This window comes from Manacus candei, unplaced genomic scaffold (assembly GCF_025592945.1).
Source record: "Manacus candei isolate 608988 ecotype Guabito, Panama unplaced genomic scaffold, ASM2559294v1 h1tg000014l, whole genome shotgun sequence".
NCBI classification, from domain to species: domain Eukaryota; kingdom Metazoa; phylum Chordata; class Aves; order Passeriformes; family Pipridae; genus Manacus; species Manacus candei.
The window spans coordinates 56,287,191-56,309,534 of record NW_026138062.1 but is presented as its reverse complement, the minus strand read 5'-3'; the positions used below and the strand labels follow the sequence as shown (position 1 = coordinate 56,309,534).

At 40.4% G+C, this 22,344-nt stretch overlaps 1 protein-coding gene across 1 annotated transcript in view; it reads left to right on the top strand.

Moving 5' to 3' along the window:
* Nucleotides 1-1,075: 1,075 nt before the first annotated feature.
* Nucleotides 1,076-22,344, top strand: part of CFAP91 (cilia and flagella associated protein 91) — a 32,778-nt gene continuing 11,509 nt past the window's right edge. The window contains exons 1-12 of the mRNA XM_051779961.1: nt 1,076-1,165; nt 1,837-1,908; nt 4,010-4,161; nt 7,017-7,100; nt 8,362-8,424; nt 9,354-9,535; nt 10,233-10,410; nt 10,756-10,913; nt 11,153-11,338; nt 11,508-11,650; nt 18,389-18,505; nt 21,571-21,642. Coding sequence (XP_051635921.1) covers nt 4,034-4,161; nt 7,017-7,100; nt 8,362-8,424; nt 9,354-9,535; nt 10,233-10,410; nt 10,756-10,913; nt 11,153-11,338; nt 11,508-11,650; nt 18,389-18,505; nt 21,571-21,642 — 1,311 coding nt within the window. The 5' untranslated portion in view covers nt 1,076-1,165; nt 1,837-1,908; nt 4,010-4,033. The remainder of the gene's footprint in view (nt 1,166-1,836; nt 1,909-4,009; nt 4,162-7,016; nt 7,101-8,361; nt 8,425-9,353; nt 9,536-10,232; nt 10,411-10,755; nt 10,914-11,152; nt 11,339-11,507; nt 11,651-18,388; nt 18,506-21,570; nt 21,643-22,344) is intronic.

Below are 22,344 nucleotides of genomic sequence, written 5' to 3'. Positions count from 1 at the left end.
CTTATGAAAACAGCAGTGTTTTGCAAAAGGCAATATTTATTTGTAATGCTTTGCACAGGCCTCTTCAGATGCTTTACAGATGCAAAAATACATGCAGCCCCTCTGGGCAGTAAATACCAAGCCTATTTTCACCGAATCACAGAGTCAATTAGGTTGGAAAAGATGTCGGAGGTCATTGAGTCCAACCCATGACCGGATACCACCAGCTCAACTAGACCAGGGCAGTGAGTGCTATGTCCAGTCTTTTCTTTTACGCCTCCAGGGATGGTGACCACACCTCACTGGGTAGTCCATTCCAATGTTTAATTACCCTTTCTGTGAAGAGATTCCTCCTAATATCCAACCCAAACCTCCCGTGGTGCAGCTTAAGACTATGTCCTCTCATCCTGTCGCTAGTTGCCTGGGAGAAGGAACTGACTCTCATTTGGCTACAACCTCCTTCCAGGTAGTGGACAGTGCTAAGGTCCCCCCTGAGCCTGCTTTTCCCCAGGGTAAACAACTTCAGCTCCCCAGCCGATTTGTGATCCAGACCCTTCACCGGCTTCGTTGCCCTTCTCTGGACTCGCTTTCACCACGTTATGGCTGCAGAAGTCCTAAGTGATAACAAGCAAAGCCAGGAATAAGAATACCCACGCTTGAATCCTGTCCCTAACTATAACTGCTAAACCAGATTTCTTAAGCACTAAGCGAGAGTCCAGGGGGACTGGGGAGCATCACATAAAACAACTTCAGCAGTAGCTGTTAAAAAGCTAAAATATGTATGTCCTTCCTTTCCCCGCCCCCCTCGAGCGCGCCCCATCCTCCTCAATGTACAGCCCGATCCCCGCGCCAGCGCCGCTCCCCCGGCGGCGGCACAAGATGGAGGCGGGAGGGCTCAGCGGGAAGCAGGAACGCCAGCCCGCGGCACGGGGGGCTGGAGGGACAGGGAGCGGGCGAGGGAGCGGGAGCAGCAGCGCGGCGGGGGAAAGCCCCGAGGGGCCACGCCGCCTCCTCAAAGAGTCACCACCGCGGCCCACAGGGACCAGGAGCGGCCCTCCCGCAGCAACGTCCCGGGAGGGCAGGACATTCCCGGCCCCGCCCGCCGGCCGTGGCCATGGGAACGGCAGCCGTGCGAGCCCCGCTCCGCGGGGACGGGCTCCCGGCCGGACCTCCGGCTGCCGCTACGGTACCGGGAGCGGCGCGGCCACGCCCGACACCCTCTGCGGGAGCGGGGCCGCGTCAGGCGGGGCCGGGGCTGGGCCGGGGCTGGGCGGCGCGGGCCGGGAAGCGGTTGTGCTGCCCGGGCGGACCTCCCGCCTCTGCCCGGGCCTCCCCTGCCGGAGGGGCCGAGGGGCTGTCGCTGAGCTCGGCAGGGAGTTAGGGCTGGGACCGGGCGGGTGGGTGCCACCCTGGGAGCGGGAAGGGGGTAGAGCTGGCGGCAGTAGTAGCGAAGTTACCGGGGGAGGCTCGGGGCGATGAAACATTTGCGGGCTTGAAGCAAAGCCAGCTTTGTGTCCCAGAGGAGAGCATCATGTAGAGTATGGTACTTCCATTGATTACCAGTGCACCTTTTAATGCTTCATGTCTTCACGTTTTCTGTTTAGGTTGGCAGGGCTTCCAAAAACAGTAGATTTTTCTAGTAGTGCGTGTTCTACTGAACACTGGTACTTCAGCTCTGAGCCTCATTTGTGTGATGGTGGAATTTTTTTGATGTAGAGATACGTACGTCAGTTTTTTCTTTCCTAGTTTGTTTTATACCGTCGTATGGCCAGACTTCGAAAGAGGGAAGCATAGCCTGACGATTTGTGCTGATTCTTCAAATATGTAACTACTTTCATTTGTTCACTTACGTTTCAGACCTCTGTACACACTGTCAAGTGAGAAGGACCATTCAAAGTCAATGTCCACACTCAGCTTGGTGATAAAGTGGTAGGTGTTGGCCAAAGACAGCTCACATGTGCACCTTGTATTTTTCTGTGTGTGCATACACATGGATAGAAACTCTGTCTCAGTCCTGAGCTGCTCCCTTAATACAGCAAAACACAAAGCAAAGGAAGCAGTTTTAAATAAAACAAGACAACAGAGAGAGTAACCATGATTGCTGGCCTAGGGTGACTCAGTAACAGGAGCCTAGAAATACCCAGTTTCACGTTCTGAGTAATTTCCTAAATTGTTTGTCAGTATTTTTAATAGACCATCTCCAAATGCTGTTAAGTATAGCTTGTATATATTATTTAGATTAATAAAATAGCTGGACAGTTGTTGGGCTGTTGTCTGAGCAGAGCTGTTAAAATGTGTTATTTCACACGGTGCCTCCTCACTTACCTGGGGATATACTTACACTACAGATCAACATTGTGTACTTGGACTAAAATGAAATAGGTAGCAACAGCTAAGCAGCCTATAAAGACTGCAAATCCATCCTGATTCTTCATACTGGTTTAGCACAGTTTAACTTCTAGCTAAGCCCTTATCTAGATAGCCCATGCTTAGCTCTCTACTTCAGTTGCTCCTCTGCTATCAGTATTGCCCCCTGGCTGGTTTAAAACCAGCCAGGGCATGTCTGTGGGAGTTGCAGTTGCCCTTTAGGCAGCAGTGATTGACATAGAGTGCCAAAGGAAAACAGGCTTGGTACAACTGCACAATGAACTGGATTTCAAACAAAGAGTCCTCCTGAAGCTATGCATTTGACTGGGGCTGCGAGGGCAGATATTCTGAACTCAAACTCCATTGCTGTACAGCAAGGAGAAAATCCCTGAACAGCTTTCCAATACTGGAGTCAAGGAATGTGTTTTTGAAGAATGTTTTTGGATGTCTCTTACTCCATTATCTCAGACTCTTTTTTATATCTGCCTGAAGAAACCCACGTATTTGTCTGCCTCTCTGTGGAGAGACATGCACGTGGAGCTGGGAACACTACCTGTCATCAGAGAGACCCTTGCTACAGTATGGCTGTGATAAAGTTCAGGCCAGACAAAGTAAGCAGGCATACTGTCACTGAAGTTGTCATCTCATAGGTGTAATGGTGTGGATGGGTATGGTGGTAGACTCCAACTTGTATAAATCATGTTTTAAAATGAATCAGCAAGTGCATAATTCGCAATTCAAAACACCTCAACCTTTATCTATAGCTTCACAAAATGGGATGGGCAGAGGTTGTAGTAGGAGTTGATGGGGTATTCCAAACTCTTGAAAGTTGGACTCCCTTTGAAGAGAAATAAAACAAAATGCAGTCTCATGCAGAACAAGCAGCTACTCATGGTAGGGTGCCTATATCTTCATCAACTAATACTGTCTTAGACTCCAATGGGTTGGTGCACTTGAAGTCACCACTACCCTATATGCATCTGAGTTAGCACCTACTGAAATGAAAGGGGCAATTCATGATTCAATTCTTATTTCAGTCTTTACAGAAGCTCAAGCCAATATAGCTACATCACTTACACTTGAGTCACGATTGCAAAGATTTATTGGCAGCCGTAAATTTAGTGATTTAAGGCATATCTACCCAGGGAAATTAGTGCTTAAATGGAAGGGTGTAGATTTTTAATGTGATCATTTTTTGTGTGCTAGCTTCCATTGAGATATTTTTAACAAATGCTAAAATTGTTACAGCATAAAATAATGTAACTTTACTCTGTAAGTGGGATATGTTACTTAATTTCTGGAGCACTAGAAATAGAAGGGAGTTACATGGGGTAATGTGCTAGAAGTTCACATTGCTGCACATTCACAGTTACTGCACACTAACTTCTTTATGTAACAAAGCGTTAGACCTTTCAATTTTAAGTATAAGTTTAGCACTGGAAAACAGCCGGAAGACAAATCTGTGCATCTGCTGCTAGTCTGGTATGCTCCACATCTTGAGAAGTACCATCTAACCAGCTGACATCATTAGCATACGTATGCTGCCTTCTTTTCCCATCCCAAATGTCCTGTAAATCACAGAAGGATGAAATTCTGATCTCTTTAGTGCTGTTTGAAATAGCTAAATTACTGCCTCTCTTCTTTGTGTCCACACAAACACTAGGTAAAAGCACCTATATTCAGAAGTATGGCTACTGGATTGATTCATTTTCCAGCCTGCAGTTTGTGTCTGAAGGGCAAAGATCCAGTGCCTGCATTTATTGCTCGAAGATGGAGGGCTCAGCAGGGCCTGGAGGCTCTTCAGCAGCTTGCTGTGTAAGTGTTCTATGGTTGGATAATTTAAAATGAACATACAAACAAAACCAACAAAAGCCCGTGCACACTGAAGTGGAGATGACTGCAATTTGCTCCTACTTATATTTCCCTCGAAATTAAGAGATTGCAGCTGTTGTGGAGTATGGTTACCCATCTGTTTCCTACAGGGTGGATGTTGCACATTCCTTCATCCCTGTGCTATCTACTTTGCAGTGGTTGCTGTGAAAGAAAAGAGAGTTATTTCTATCTCTTATAGATCAGATGAGTTATGAAGATTTCAGTGACTCACGTGTGTTACTTCAGTGGGAGCTGTTTCATTTTAGTCCCGTGCAATTGCAGCTGGTTAGGTTGTTTTTGCTGTTTGTTCAAGAGTCTTTGGGGTCTGAATCAGGGCACCACATGCTGGGTGCAGGGGTTTTTTAGTTGAACTTTCTCCTGGCATCACCATTTGGGCTTCTGATTCAGCAAATATTTAAAAAAACATTTATATGTTTTGCTGCACCACATGATTTTTTTAAGTCCTCATACAGCTGTATTAAAGACTGCAGGCATCAGCCTAGGTAGTTGTTTTCAAAGTTTTTTTTCTGCTTTAACAAACTAACTTTAGACCATGGGCTTTTCAGATGATGCATGCTCTGGGGTTGCTGGTAACTGAGTTCTACCACATACCAGATGGTAATCAGAGATCTTTAAGAGTGATACAGTGGATTTCATACCTGGTTTTGTTCAGTTTCAAAAGCATATTTTTCTTATTTACATAATAAAGTATTTTTAGAGTATTTTTTCCTTACTTCTGTTTTCAGTATTTCAAACTGTCCCCAGCACATGGAAACCTCAGTGGCTTCTTATATTTTGCCTGTTATTCTGTAACAACTTATTTGGCATCTGTGCTACTTTAAAATTGATTTACATTTCAACAACATGTATTTGCAAAATGTCTTGCAATTAACAAAAAAAATGAGAAATACATCCCCTCTGTTTCAACCTGCACTGATTGACAGCGCTGCTGATACAGAAGACAGAATATTTCCCAGCTGTCTTCTCAGTAGTTGCATTGCCTCTGCAAGGTTACCAGGAATAAATGCTCATTTATTTCAGCCAAGTCAGCAAGAATAAGTCAAGGACATGCAAGAGGCAGGATCTGTGGAATAAAAGGGGCTATTTCCCTGGGTTCCCATTGTGCCTGTACTATACCATAATAGGATGAACAGCTTATGCTAATAAAGTTAGATCATAAGAATAAGTGCCCACCTGTGCTGAATGAAACACAAATCCATCTGGATGGAGCAACAGTCTGATATTTAAAGAGTCAGCTAGTGAAACTAGCCATCAGCTCAATTAACTCATTTGAATTACAAACGCAACTTCACAATAATAGTTTGATTAGTGCTGAGCAAGTATGTCAGGTTACCACACTGCATCTCAAAATACTCCCCTCTCTTTCGTTATGTGATATGACTGAAAGCCCTGGGAAGAGATGACTTTAAACTTACCTTGGCAGTAAATTGTGTGTCACGGGAGGTTAATGAAGTATCTCTCTCTAGGCTTTCCTGTAGCAGGTAACCGTACTGTGGCTCCCCAAATTCCACAGCACAGTTTGCAGGACTTAGATGAGGTCTTTGAAAAGCATGCAATGCAATGCCTGATCTCAGCATGCAATCCTCTGTTTTGATCCCAGCTGTCAAGCAATGTTATGTACTGTCAATTGCATCTCTGTAAATATACCTTTGTACATAAAATTAGGCATCAGCAACCAACTCCAGCATCCACAATCCCATACATCTAAATGTCAGAAGTCTTACAAGTTGCCAAAAGTGGTCTTAGGAAAAACCCATCCTTCAGGATTGCCAGTGGCCTGGGTTGGAAGGGACCTTAAAGATCATCTAATCCCCCTGCCATGGACAGGGACACCTTTCACTAGACCAGGTTGCTCAGAGCTCCATCCAACCTGGCCTTAAACACTTCCAGGGATGGGATATCCACAGCTTCTCTGGGAAGAACTTCTGTTTTTTGTCTTTAACCACCTTGCAGGTTAAGAGGAGTATGCAGTGGTTGTAAAATCAAATAGCAATCTTCATGTATAGCTTTCAAATTACTCAATTCTTCCCATTCTCTCACGGACTGCCTTAATGAGGTCTTCCTCATGGTCTTCCAAAGCCTTAAAGAAAACTCTTCAGGGTGTTATAGTGAAAAAATTAAAGTCTGCCTATTTGAATTTCAAAATGGTGGGAAAAAAATGAAGAAAGAGGATTCTTGCAAAAGATATGGTTGTTCCAGCATAGGTTTTGAAACATTCACATTGTCATTCCTAATTTTTCTCCTTCATTGGAGAATTCAAATTGAAAGTACTGATTCTAAAATTTTCAACATTTGCTCAAAATCCATTTAGCTGTTTTTCAAAGGTAGAAAGTGGTAGTCCTCTCCTTTGCTCATTCTACTCCTTTACACATGTTTTCTGTCATGGGAAGCATTTAACTCTTAAGGAAATGAGGTTACTCCCTCTACTCCCAATAAAAGTAGTTTTACTTTACAAAGTCAAGCGCGTACAAGTGGCCAATCCCTTCCATAACAAGGGCATAAGAAAGTTTTAATAAAGGCAGCAAATAACCATTTCTGGACAATACATAGTGGGCAATATACATAAAGTGTCAAACTGTTTTGTTACATAGATCAGTATGAAAAAAAGCAAAATATAATTGCTTATATAAGTGTGGGGATTTTGGGCAATAGTGTGATGCATGTTGGATTGTGCAACCAGATGAGAGAGAGAAAATTTTAAAAAAGGGCACAAAGAAAAAAGGTCAGAAATACTCTGAATGTACTTCTTTAATTATATCCTGTATTTTGGCTTTCAGAGCTCAGTCTTCTCTTCAGATACCTCAGATTGTGTATGAAGATCCTGAAGTTGATGGAAGGAATCGCTACAAATATTTTGTACAGTAAGGAATGAACTGGTTTAAAACAGTTCAGAAGCTTGCTTCTGTGCAGTTTAAAGAGCACCTAAGAAAAGACCAGAGCCTTTAATATTTTTTCTGTATTTTCTGTCAGTTCTTTGATCACTGATATAGAAAATTTAAATAGTAACCAAATCTTAAATCACAAGATCTTTTTTAAATTTACATTATGCCAAAATTTTCAGCCATTGATTTACCAGATAGGCAGATATACCAGACATTCTGTACTTAATAATTATTTGTAGAAAGATTTGGACTGTAGGTCCTCCTGTGCAAAGGAGGATACTTACAAAGCCATTGTGGTTCTCCAGACCCCTAGAAAGTTGTCTTCTTAAGAAGGAACCTTTTAACTCCTAGTTTCTGCCAGGAACAGCAATGGGTGATTAACTTTTCATCAGTGTCCTCTACTGCAGGACTGCTCTGCTCCTTCCAGAATGATGCTGCAGGTCAGGAATGGACTCAAGATCTGAACCAACAGCTAGCATATAAACATTCTTGACTTAGTCATATACACTTTGAATTACATTCACTATTTTAGTCAGCACCTATTGGCTACTATGTCCACTTTAAATATAAAAAAATTGCCAAGTTTAATAAATTGAAGTCCTTTATGGCTCCTTTAACAACAATTAAAAAAAGAACAATGTTATCTTCTGCAATTTGAAATTAAGCTTTAAAGTCTCCAAAAGGCATCGATAGTGAACTGCAATATGCAAACTATAAGAATGCTTGTGAAGGAATTATCAATATTTAATTGAGCCCCATCACTTTCAAAATACCTCATAAAATATTGCAAAAAAGGAAACTATCAAATTAGATAAGTCCAAAACAGTTTACCTTATCAGCTAATCGTAGGAATTCATTTCAGCGTTTCAAGCAGTTATTAAAAAACCCGAAACTGCCCTCTCAAAAACTCAAAGTGAAAAAAGTAAACTAATTAGTGAAACATGAACAAAATATTGTGAGCACACTCAAAACTGATTTTAATTATTATCTTGTTTTGCAGTTCTACTTTCTGCTTTAACATAACAGTAACACTTAATCCTACTAGTGAATCTTATTCTTAATCCTAGTCTGTTATTCCTTAGCTATGAAAGAATTACTTAATATTCAGGTACAATTCGTAAACATGCAAATACAGAACCTGTAAAATCAGTGTAACTCCACTGGAATTAGTGGACTGCAGTTTTTCTAAACCATAATGATCTTTTACACTCATCTCTTACATTCATTCTGTTTTTTTCAGCACTCTCTCTGATAAGCCGCTTCCACTAAATGTTCCCTTAGATGTTGCTTATGAAATAACAAAGTAAGTAGTGACTTCTGGACATTACTGTTGGAATGGGTCACATCTCACCAGAAAAAGATTAGGCAACTATTTAGCTGGTGACCAGTATTTTTCATAATGAACCAAGGGGAAAAACTTCTTAAGAGGTGGGGGTCTGTTCACCATTGAGAATTATTGAGGAAACAGGCGATAGACTTTTTCAGAATTTGCTTGTAGTATATAAAGAGTGTTTTGTGAGTAAAGGACATGTGCCTCAAGTGTTTTATGCTTATGAGGCCTAAGCTAAGTGTCTCTGAATCTTAGAAGAGATACGGTTGCAAAGAAGATTCTCCAGCACAGCAATATTGTTGGAAAATCTGGTATTTTATTACAATCTGTGTGATAGATACAATACTGTTCAGTGTGTAGAGCATCCATGAAGTAGTATAATGTGGGTATCAAATTTTGAGGTCACATAAGAAAATTCAGTTCCTAGTAGAGTCAATGGAAATTGCACATGCTTATATCAGAATTAAATTTCTATTCTGGAATTGTTGGAAAGAAAAATATGTAAGCTAAATTGAAGTAGTCCTTCATGTTACAGTCAACCATTAGTTACTTTTTGTGTCCATTAAAGGGAATGCTTTAGAATGGATACATAGGAAAGATTTATATGTAATAATTGTGAGCACTGAAACCAGAAGATTTCTGGATTGTTTACCTAGGGAGGGTGTTTCAGAGGACACGGTGAAGCCTCAGTCTGCTTTTACTAAAGATAATGGAGTTAACATCAATGGGAGCAATGTTAAGATAAAAGAAAACACATTTGGATATCCTCCCTATGGCTGACTGTTGTGTTTCTGTTTTAGTTTATCTTTGTTTTGTTTTGTCTTGGGTTTTTTTGGGTTTGTTTGTTCGCTTGTTTTTTAATTAATATGACAAAGGTTCTTCCTTCTTGCATCTCTTTTTAGGACAGAGCCATATGTTCATTCAGCTACAAAAGACAGCCACGTCTTTGGCCCCATGTTCCGAACTTTGGGTACTCAAACAGATTACAGGGATGGTGAAGCCCAGACGGATCCCTATTCTCCTGAATATATAGTTCACGGTGGCTCAGTCCCCGAACTTCTGACTCTTGCTACACTCACTTGGGGTGAGTTGTGAAATTAAAATAAATTATAATTATCATGTCACCTCTTTAGGAGGAGGTTCTTCTCTTTTCAGTGTCAGGTTTCAAGTCTATTGCCAGCTTTGGCAGTCCTTTGTTGTGTTCCTTTGAGGCAATTATTTTATCTATTTCTAAAATATGTATGATATTTTCCTGCTTAATGGCGCCGTTCTGGGGCATTCCATGAACAGTTTTGAGAACACTCAGTGTAAAAAGGTCATGTTTTACAAATACAAACTAGGAGCAGTTTTTCTGTTTACCTACTGTTCTTCAGCTGCTCTGAGTTGAATATCAGTAAAAAACTCCCCTAAAACAGTATAAGGACTGCTGCCCCAGAATATACCTGTGATTCTCAGCTCCCAGTGTCTCACCTGCAATGATGATGGACACTGGACATGCCAAAGAAAGTGTCTTCCTCGGGAAGGTTTTCTTCCTTTGCAACCTGCAGTAGAGGAATGAAGTGCCAGTGTTGATGTCAACTGAACTATGGCAACTGCAGGCCCTACCATTCCTCATGCTGTAAATTTTACCAGCCTTAGAAGTATTTACTTCTGGCTTTTGGCAGTTCTTCTTGTGTTTAACACAAGGGCTTGTGCCCATCCACCCTCTAATACTTTTTGGTGGTGGCTACTTGTGGGATTTACCATTCTCCTAAAGAGCTAATGATTCTTGTCCCTGCAAGGCCGGGGGCTACCAGCAGGACTAGAAGAGATGGAGATAATCGACCGCGCCCGGGAAAAACGTGCATGGGAAGCATCTCTTCCACCCATGGACAGTCCCTCAAACACCGCGAAGAGGTTGAAAATGATGGAGGAAATGGAAAGGAAGGAGTGGGCCTTTAGAGAACAGGAAATAGAAAAGTAGGAGTCCAATTATACTCTTTTATTTCTTTTAATTTTTGGCTGAATAGAAAAGGAGCAAGGAGGTTTAGGGGATTGGCTGAAGGGTACAACAAGCCTTATATTTCTGTGAAAATCCCTGATTTTGGGAAGGGATATTTTCGTTAAACTTAATCTAAGAGACTGCTACTGCCTTACATTTCGCCAATGCTTAACTCACTTTTTAAAATGAAAGACTGAATATGAGATGTGCACTATGAACTATTTGTGAAGTAGTCCGTTGGTGTGTAGGATTTGATGATGACAGTGTTGCACAGCCCAGTGCAGAGTACAGTAGATAATACCTGACCTTTTCTTTTCTTACAGGTTGCAGAAGGTTCGACTGGAAGTCTTAAAGAGGATGCTGCGGAGGCGAGAGGAGAATCAGAATAAGGTGGATGCCAAGCGCTTGTGTGACTACTGGCAAAATCGCCAGAGGGCTAGAGAAGAGAAAATAAAAAAGATTCGGCACAACTGTGCATTGAGTAAGTTCGAAAGACAGAGAGAGAGGGGTATGAGACTTAGTTTTCAGACATTTCTATTTTCACGAGGTTGTAGTCTGTTCAAAATGAAACAGATTGCATCCACAATATTGATATGCATGGCCAGCATTTGGTCTGTCACGTCTTTGTATTATCTAGCAAAAGCTCTCGTGAATTTCCAAAGATATGGCTTTTACAGAACTATTTGTATGAACCTTCTCACATTACTATTTCCTTTTCAGTGCTCAGGAAACTGATAGCTAACAGGAAGAATATGATGGGAAAGCTGGATAGACGAGATATCATCAAAGAATATACTGACTTTTCATCAGAAACATACGCACCTTTGTCTAGAATTGGGTTTTTCCCAGACAACAATTTTTCTGACTGCTATGTGGTGAAAAACTTCTATCTTAACACCTTTGCAGGTAAGGCATTTTGGAACACTTAATTGTGTGAGATATTTAATTGAGATATTAACAAAACTCAAATGTCTCTCCTCAACACTCCATTACTTAATCACTGATTGTATTATAATCTTTGAATGTATTATAATCTTTGAATGTATTATAATCTTTGTTTGTATTATAATCTTAGGATTGTGTGAACTGGAAGCATCTCTCCCAGATTCTGTTATCCAGCTCAAGATTAAAGCTCCAAAACCTAAGTGCATTATCACTAAGACTGGCTTTATTAGAAGGTCAGCAAGGCTAGAGGCAGAGCTGGCACAGGTTCACCAGGTATGGAGCTGCATCCAGCAGCATATCAATTTCTCTTAGATTTGAACTGCTCATAAATGCAATTGGGAAGACGTGTAAGCTTTTTCCCAATTTTTTGTGCTAAATTCTTATTTTCTGTAAGACAACTTCAAGGACAGAATGGACCAAACATGTGGACTGTTGTAGGTATGACCAGTACTGCTCTGGAACTCAGTCTGTCAATACTCTTGCTCCCTAATATTTGTGCTTTTGCTTCAATCTTATAGAAACCAGCATGGCAGCTTCTGTCTTCCTGCAGATCAGGTATTTGGATTGGAATGTGTTATGCCAGTTTGAAATTCTCACCTGCCATTTTCTCATTCTTATTTCACCCTTACTTTTATGATACACAAGTGGTAAACCTATTATCTACACTGTCAAACTACTCATAATTAAAGAAGGCAAATCTGGATTCATATTCTAAAAATTCTGTGTGTTTTTAAAAATTTACATTTTAAATACCTATTGTAAAAACACCTTCAGCAAAGCATTATTAAAATGACCCCACTCTTAAAATCAGATCAGAATGGTGGATGCACATCACTGTTGTTCCCTAAGAACAGCATCTGATTTGCAAACATGCTATTAGTGCTTTGCATATCTTAATTTATCCCAATTGTTCATGCAGATGAGGCGTCCATATATGCAATTAACCACTGAGGAAAGAAGTACCTCATTTGCATCTGCAATCACAATATTTGTAAATTACATGTACTTTTAAGTACACTTCTTGTGATGCTGTCGAGGGTTACCTTTTTGAAAAATCAGGGATATTCTTGGCTGGCTGCTGTATCCCTGAAAAATAGTGATTCTCATTTGTAAAGCTTGGCAAGTTTCACACACACACACACACATGTATGTATAGCTCTTTTGGTTTAGTGTAATTTAATAATGATTTGAAAGCAGACAGTAACCTGCTACTAATGAATTTTAAATTGAAATCTTGTTCTGAAAAATCAGTTATATTCTCTCAAATTTATATTGTGCCGGATCTTGTAAAAGATGAAATGTTGCATCTCATTATTATCCAGAAGGAAAATTTTCAAAGAAAATCTTGATTGCCACAGGAATTGTTTAAGAACTATGGACAAAATTCATAGTTTTATGGACACGGTAGTATTGAAGGGGTTAGAGTTTGAGTGCATTTTGCATAAAATTCAGGAAGTGACTGTATAACATGGATCATAACATGGTTCTCATAGGCAGCAGAATGTTAGTCCAAGCTTTCAGAGTCTAATTCCAATTACAGTAATTATATTCTGTTTGTTCAAAATACTTCTCATTGAAAGACTACGGCGAAGTGTCTAAACTGTAGTCACAGAGAAGAAGTATGCCCTAATGCTGGCTGCTCACACAATAATGTCTCTTCAAAGAAAAACTGGTGGCCAAAGGAAGATGGAATGCAGAACAAATGCAGACAATTCTGCACATTTTCTTTCTTAAATCTGTGTAGATCACTTGGTCTACATTGATTTGTAGCAACTGAGAGGCTAACATAACAAATACTCAGTTCCCCACCACAAAATGGCAAAATGTATATTGTTTTAAAATCACAAACCATTTCCTTTGCAGGCAAAAGTGATAAAATAAATCCATTTTGCAAAATTTAACTGCTGCTTTTGGATACACAGAAGTAGACACCAGACTGGTTGGTCCAGACAAACAGCTGTGTTGGTCCTGACACTGTGAAACACCCAGACTGCCTCAGCAACCATTAAATTTAAATAAAGTTTCTGTTCAGAGCAATAAGATATTACTGCCCTAATTAGCACTTCAGCTCTGTGGTGCTGTTACTGGTCACTTCTCTCATCACAGGCTTTTTCTTCTTAAGTTTGGTGGCTGTAGCATGTCCTGGCTAAGCAAAGCCTCCCTGACACAGGTCCATCTCACGAGCTACGGGAGCTGTCAAAACCAGAGCAGCAGAAGGTGCAGAGTACTTGCATTAACAGAATTTAGGAGGATCCTCCCTGAGAGGACAGCTCTCTGACCTCTTGGATTAAGCAGTCCCAATTGTGCCAACAAACCTCCATCACACACAGTAAGAAAGAAGTTTAAAGCAGGCAATTAGGGATCATCTTAGAAGGGCACTGTGTTGCTTTGCCTTGTTTCTATAGCTGAGCAGCCAAACCAGTTTTCTATTCGAAAGCTTTATTTTAGTGCTCTTCTAGCACACTTAATCTCTATTTTTTATTCCATAATCCTAGAAACAAAGTGAAACTCCAGAAAGTTCAGAGAGTACATGGTGATCTAGCTCCAGAATGAGTTTCTTTCATTTTCCCTGGATAATCTGTGGAAGCAAGTAGCAAATAGAGGAATGTTAGGTTTTGGGCTCAGAAGGATTTAGTTTTAATAAAAGAAGTTTCCAAAGCTTGCTTCTCTGGCCAAACAAGTGGAAAGACTAGTCATCCTTATTATGTTCCTTTTTGTTTGACATATTGACAGTATTCCTAAGCTTAAAGCTTTTAAGGGATAAGCAGTTTTCCAGGGAACTACAAAAAGGATATGTGTCCTCCTGAGAATAAGAACAGCTTCTTCCAGACATGAAACTAAGCAAAAAATAAGTGATTTTAGAAGCAGACTTTTTGAGGACCATCCTGAAACCTTTTGCATAAGTATTATGTGCACTCAGTAGTTTTTGAATAATTCTCCAAGAAAACATGGCAGAAACAGGAGTGACCCAAGATTCACAGTAAAAACAACGATCTGTATCCTAAGCCAGATCTGTAAAAGGATAAGGAAAGCTAGTTCCTAGCCAGCACAGATAACAGTGCTTTAGAGGAATGTCAGTGAACCATAATATAGACAGCCTTTTGTGAAAATCCAAGGCATTAAAAGAGATAACATACCAATACAGCTAACTACTATAGGAAATAAATGCAACTAGCAAGTGAATACACCAAGGCATGGAGGGGATACTAGAAGACATCTTAGTTCAGAACAATACATGACTTTAGGCTGACCCTCTATGCTGTGGTGACTCAAAAAAGGTGAAGTGTCAGGTGGTTTCAAAGTGTTGGATCAAGATGAGACCTGAACAAAAAACCCTCTCACCTCAGCATGAAGTGCGTCTCTCACCACATCTGTTTTCCTTTATCTGGTTGCTGGCAGGAGATAGAGGTGTAGAGGGACCAAGAATGCCTCTGGAGAAAATCTCTGCCAACTTCCAAGTGTAGGAAAGCTTGTTTAAGCAGTTATTTCTTCAAGAACAGATCTCCAGCACAGTGTTAGTTGGCTCATGCTCAGACAAGCTCTAAGAGCTATTATGTCAGTCTTGATCAGCCAAGATACAGCAGCCACGCTGCACTCCTTGATGATCCTACCTGAAAGGAGGTTCTAGCCAGGTAGAGGTCAGTCTCTTCTCCCAGGCAACCAGTGACAGGATGAGAGGACATAGCCTCAAGCTGCACCAGGGGAGGTTAGGTTGGACATTGGAAGGAATTTCTTCACAGGAAGGGTAATTAAACATTGGAATGGACTGCCCAGGCAGGTGGTGGAGTCACCGTCCCTGGAGGTGTTTAAGGAAAGACTGGATGTGGCACTCAGTGCCATGGTCTAGTTGACATGGTGGTATTTGGTTGTAGGTTGGACTCGATGATCTCAGAGGTCTTTTCCAACCTGATTGATTTTGGGATTCCTCTGCCTCCGTACAATCCTAAACATCCACTAGTCAGGTTATGTGACTAATACGTTTGTTCTAGAACAGGCAGCAGTTACAAGCATTGAGGCCATGTTGCTGAGAACACAGCTGTGCTGGGCAGGGCACGTCTCCAGGATGAAGGACCACCGCCTCCCTAAAATTGTGCTCTGTGGTGAACTTGCCACTGGCTGCCGCAAGAGAGGAGCCCCAAAGAGGAGATACAAGGACTCCCTGAAACAACATCTCAGCCTTGGCCATATTGATCAACATAACTGGTCTACTCTGGCCTCCAATTGGGAGGTCTGGAGACACACGATCCATAACGCTGCTGATGCTTTTGAGAACGCACGCAGGATCACTCTTGAGGAGAAAAGACAATGCAGAAAGAACCATGTCTGGTTGATACCACCTAAGGAGTCTTTCTGCTGTGCCTTTTGCAACTGGACTTGTCTATCTCGCATTGGCCTTTTTAGCCACCAGTGCACTTGCAGCAAATGTGGGTAGAGTCCTTCCCAAATCTTCGTTCGCGAAGCCCAGCCATGATGATGATAATGATTCTGGGATTCTGAGATCCCACCTTCGGTGTTTGCGTGCAAAAAGGAAGAAGGAGAAACATGACTGTATACTCTGTGCTGTATGTGAAAATCAAACATACCTGGTGTCTGTGACAAGAAGAGGATCACAGAGAAGATAAGGGAGGAATCTAAAGAATGATTTCTTTGAACAGAGAGTTTTTTCTTAAGCCACTGTTCTGTCAAGAGTTCTCTCAGGAGCTGCTAAGAAGCTGAGGTGTATGGCCAAAAGCATGAGTGCCATTTGCTGTTCACTGCATTTGCCAAGAAAATTAAAAGGACGTGAATTTCATAGTCCTTCACTGTCCAATCCAACCAGATTATACATTGACTCTGAACCCACTACCTGAAAAAAGTAATGTAGTCTATCTCAGAAAAATTAGAGTAATATATAGGCAGTAATGTTTGGAGTATGTTGTTCAGAAATTTAGCACTTTTATCTTTTTAAACCAAGTATTTTACAGTGATTCTTGGGGTCTCACTTCTTTTTTTTTGAAAAATCATAACTTGCTAAGTTAAGCAGAACCAGTTATGCAAAAAACCCATACTTTATTTTTCTTTTCATACGTTAAAGTCGTAATATATCTTAAAACCTTAGATTAGAGAAAGCAAATGGTAAACATTTTTGACTTAGTAAAGAAAGCAAAGCAGACATTAGACTGTGCTGACATGAAAACATAAACCACTTCTGGGAACTGCAATATATCTTGAATCTACATTAATAAGAATTCTTTCTTGTCAGAAGAGCTCATAGATTTTTCTGTCTTTAAAAGTTGTTATGCTGCTTGTATTTTGTTATTCTGCTTAGCAAGAAACATTTTTGGAGGCTACAGTTTTATTAGAAAAATTCTTATGAATGCAAGATTGTACTAATAAACATAGGAGCCATTGTTTTCAGAAGAATTACAGCAGCTTTTTTCTTTCTGTTTCCCTCACCCTGTCATGCAAATCACCTTATTAGTCATAGCAAGCACTGTTATAATCCTCATACCAGAGAGCCGTAAGGTCATCACATACAAAAAACAGCTCAGAAAATCTCCCAACATTTTTGAGCTATAACCATTTCACATGGCTTAAAAGCAGTTTATAGGCTTTGATTCTTGTATTATTAGCATGGGCCATTTAAGAAGCTTTCCATAATCAAGCATTTTATCCCCTCCACCTAGAAACCTCTCTCCTTTTCTGGAGCAATTCATTATCCTGACCTGAAAGATCAGATCCAATATGTAAGAAGAGTTTTGTACAATGGCCACTGGAGTTTCAAAACTTGATTAATTTCACAATTAAATTAAGTGCCATCAATTTCCTATTACAGGAGAGAGAAATTCAGCATTGAATTTTTTTCCAAAGCTTTTTTTTTTGTTTCCTTCCCTAGTGAAATACTGTATTTGAACATTTGAGAGAGAGAAAGCAATAAAAAGGAAAAAGCACACTTTCCCATGCTGGAATATGTCTGTTCTTTCTATAATAAGGAGTACAGATCCAACCCATACAGTAGTAGGATTATAATTTTGAAGGAGCTTTAAATGTACGCACTCTTTTCCCTTTTTTTGTGAGCTGAAGTGTGCTGTCCTGCAGCAGGCAAGCACTGTTGTGCAGCTGGAAATAATTATCTAAATATCTAGTTCTTAGTGGCTTGTGTTGGGAAGTTGTCAGGGCTTTGGCTCTTTGAACAGTTTGAAAAGGTCTTGGAAGAGCTGAGGCTGTGATGGCACTTCCACTCCTAGTCTGCTTTAGCTGACGAGGTGTGGCATCTGCCACCAAACAGATGCAAGATGAGACGCAAGCAAGATAAACCCCGCTCTTAATGGGCCTTTGGGTTTTCATGGTAGAAAAAGGTTCTTGGACAAGTTAGTTTCCCTTTTGTCCCTGGTCCACTTGTACAGTTACTGTGTGTGCCACTGGGCTGCTGGGCCGTTTTAGATGAGCAGAGAAGAGTTTCAAAACATATTTTGCAAGGAAGGGGACCAGGGTCATTTGGTTCAACAGTAATAGCCTATTGTACAAAGGCATTTCACTGAGGAAGGGCCACAGAACAGTGACAATACACTCTTCAAGTGACCCCTTCATAAAATCTCCTGAATACATAGTGTTTCTAAGCCACAGTAACAAGCATTATAGCTATAGTTAAAGGCAAAGAGTTATAAGCATTCTTAGAGAATTAATTATTAGAGAGTTAGAAATTAAGTTCATGCCAATTTTAGATTATATTAGGTAACTCACCCTAAGCAATTGCTGATGACTTACTAGTAAATACAGTAAAATAACTCCTTCTTCCTTCTAACGTATGATTTTGACGTTCCCATCAGTATCTTCTGACCAGGCAATAGCCTCATCTACTCACCATATTCAGTTTTTCAGTTGATGTGCAGTAAGAAGTGGAAGCCACAAGCCTCAGCTCTCAGCTCTCAGCTCTCAGCTCCCTGTAGTCAGTGTGATCAGCAACAATCAGCATCCTTATTATGTTCTTCTATCTGGCCATGTTCTGATTAAATTGTATGTCTATTCCAGGCACTACTGGAGAAGAAGGATAAAGTCGAAGAGCCAAAGAAGCCCATCCGTGGCCCTGAAAAAGTAGAAGAGCCTATTCCTAAGCCACCCACTCTAATTCTGGAAAAACCATCAATTGTAAGTCAGCTGGTTTTAGCACTTTTTTCCCTGTTGATCCCTCATTGCTTCCTACACAGTTGTTAAAGGGATGCCCAGAGAAGGAAAGAAGGGAGTTTTGTCTTTTTTGTGTGCATTCATGTTAAAAATAGCCATCATTATTTCTTAAGACTCTCCTAGTCTCTATTTTATAAAGATACTAGCAGCCAAAGAATTGAAAATATTTTACAATATCTGTTGTCCAAATCCTTAAGTAAACTTTATTTTATAAAGACATAAATTAATAGACATGTAATTCCCTTGTTCTTGAGGAATAAGAAGGCATCATCATCATCATCATATTATTATTATTATTGTTGTTGTTATTTAGTAGTTCCAACCTTCTGATCTGACAACACTATCATAATCCAGTGAGGCAATTAACTTTAGTCTCATTGAAGTCAGTGAGACCTTGGCTGCTTAGCACTGAGCATGCACTTCATTAATTTGCTGGAGTGAAGCTCTTGTCATCATGCAGGATGCAGTGTTTGATGAGCATGCTCCAGTTCACAGATAATGATTCTCCTGCAGAGATTGAAATAGCAGTAATGATGTGTCATGGGGGTTGTGATATGCTGTAGGAAAAAAAAGACTTTTAGGGGAGCTGCAACTTTTTTTCCTTTCCTAAAGTAACGTACTTAAGAGGTGGTTGCCCCACTGGGTTGCTTTATCTTCTTATTAACACCATTTTCATGATGTACTAAGAATCAGACGCAGTTACCATTTAAACTTTGAATTTAAGAGAGTCACACAACCACGAAAGTGAGAGAAAGTCTTATTGGATCATCCATGCTGCTGTCTTCCTTTGTGCAGTATGATATTTTATGTTTTATACAGTCTATTTTAAGACTGAAACAAGAATCTCTTATCTCTTTGGGAAGAGCTTTCCACAGCTTTACCAACTCCTAGGTATGAGATATTGTATTGCAGTGGTAGATTTGTACTATTTAGGTTTACCAGTTTAGCAGATTTTTAAGTACTTTGAGGTAACATGGAAAGAAATCAGAAAAATTTATCTCCCAGTTATAGTAATTCTTGAGAGTGTTTACAGCTTATGGTTTTCTTTTTCAAGAATTCCAATACAGTTTAATTCCACCTACATGAATTTTGTCAACATTTGGTTTATTTTCAAGTATCATTATGTGCAAACGCATTAAATATGGAGATCTCCAGTGAAACTCCACCTATAAAATCAGGTCACTTGAGCCACCAAAGAGCAGCACTAACATCTCCTGCCTTGCTGAATCCAAGTGAGGTTTCTCTTACCAGATGGCTGCAAGGAGCACTGAAAGCAAGAATCTTCTCTGTTGTTAATACTTCTCTTCCTGCCCTACACATATACGAGTAACAACAGCTAAGTGCTTCCCACTGGAGTTGGGGATCTCAAAAAGAAACTGATGGAGTGACAGTCAGGTGATGTGGACAACAAGGGATATAAAAAAAATTTGAGAGAATCGAGGCACTACTGCAGGATTCCTCAGCTTCTCTCCCCCAGGCATTTCTAGTGGACTTACTAGCCACAACAAGCTCACAGAGCACATCTGAATTCCTTCATTAGTTTTTGACTTTCTTCCAGTCCCCTCTAATTTGCAGCCATCTCCTACATCCTTCTATATCCTTATTTTTCCTTTTTTTTTTTTTCTGCAGGGTATGATAGGATTTTCATCCCCCTTCATTCTTTCCTGCTGGTGTATATCATGCAGATGGACAAGCTGATGATTACACTTGCTAAGGCATCATTTGCAGCATTGAACAGCAGAAGTACAGAAAAATGCTTCTCACAAAAATTTAAACCAAATCTTAGTTTAAATCAGAGCAAGCAGTTTGGCTTACCAGTGTATGTGCCATCACCATTTCCAAAACTCTGTCCTGGAGCGATTTCACACTTGTAGCCAAGTGATGTGGTACAGTGTAGCTCTCTAGGACTGGAAAATCATCCCTTCTTTCCAGAGAAAAAGAACATACCAAATCATAAGGCAGTCCTTTGGCTAGTTCTGTTTTGCTTCTCCTGAGTGCTAGTGTAGAAAGGCAGGAATGCTTCCTTTTGCATTTGGAAAACTCAGTCTTCAACACCTAAGAAAAAACAGATAACTAAGATTCAAGCCCACACAACTTCTCTCATCCCACACTCTTCTATGTTTTTCCGACACTTCTTAAATACCACATTTCAATGCAGACCTTATAGGTTCTTTATTAAAAAAAAACTTACTTCCAATTTTTAGATTTCTTTTTATCTTTCCCAGGCACCTTATGGACTCTTTCCTTCTGCTACTGTCAACTCCAGACTAGAAGACCTCTCATCTAGAAAGAATGCTGCCATCTATGCTTTCTGTACTTCCTCTATTTAAAATAAGCCCCCCCCTTTTTTTTTTTTCTTGTGGTCATGTTCCTTCTTCCACTATGCTCCCTGATTCTTCCAAGTTGGTATCAATCACACAATGCCAGGCCAGTAAAGTTCTCAAAGAGACAAATCACAACAGAATGTAGGTAATTTTACTTCCAAACTGTCACTTTCTAAGTCTTAAATTTACTCATTTACTCTAATAAAGGTCACTGCTGTAACAAATATCAGAAGAAAAATTGTATATGTTCCCTTTTAATTTAATCCCTTTATTTATGGTTAACATCTCTCTTGAATCTCCTTTGATAATAATTCTGTCCCCTTAGTGTCTTGACCTGTTAAATTAATGTAGCTGGCGCTCATTTTGCAAACTCAGATGCAGTCAAGCTACAAATGGTACTTCTAATGCATAGAGTAATATTCTCCCTCAACATCTCCTTATCACTAGGTTCTCATCTCTAAAGACCCTTTAAAATCTGAAATAGAATAATTGTATGGCCTTTCTTCCCCATCCCTTGCAAAACATGGAAGTACTTGTTATTCTGACTCACCTTCCTTCCCTAAAAATTAGAAGAATGGTGTTCTGAAGCAACCAAGAAAAGGCAGGATGTGAGTTAGACTATTTAATATTTAGATGGATAATCTACAGAAATCTCAGTCTCCAAAGACATAATTAATTATTGTGTGGATATTTGTGTTTTGGCAGGAGGAAGAGGAAACAGAACTGGCGGTGATCTGTCTGCAGAAGTTGCTCCGAGGGAGGGCTATTCAGAACATGGTATTCTGTGTCTGTTTATATCTGTCTTCAGAATGATAGTGGGAATGACTGAAAGGGTGTTTGCAGTCTTTCTTTCACAGCACTAATCAGGGGTAATGAGAATTCTGCAGCATATCCTCCTGTACGTTATCTGGAGTCCTTCAAGGCTGAAGTCTTTGCTCTTCAGCCCAAATTTCTTACAGGAACTTCTAGGTTCCTACACACGTCTGTGAATGTTCCCCCATTCTTGCCGTTCCCTGCACTCAGCTGTTTATTTAGATGCTTCATAGCAGAATTACTCAAATGGCAAATCCTAGACTAGATCTGGACCATGAGCACATTTTGCCATGATTATGCCAAGATGCCAGGCACAAGAACCTCCCACATCCCAGCAGGGCAGCTTGTATTTCATACCATCTTTCCAGTTTCCTGTGGTGGTGAGCTGAACCACAGATGAGGAGGAACTGAAGCATACCAGTGTGATTTCCAGCAAGTGCAGGACCCATCAGTCTGCTTTCAGTGGAGCAGAACGGAGTCTAAGTAAAAATTGAGTAGCCGTGCCTTGTGGGCATTATATTAAGCAAGCCTATCACTTTTGATCAGACCAGTCCAGAAGGTTTGTTTTTATGCATGCAGGGAGTATAATTGATATTCTCTCTTGCAGTAAGTATTTGATGTTTGTGAAGTGTTCCCATGTGGGATGCTGACCTGAACTTTAGCAAA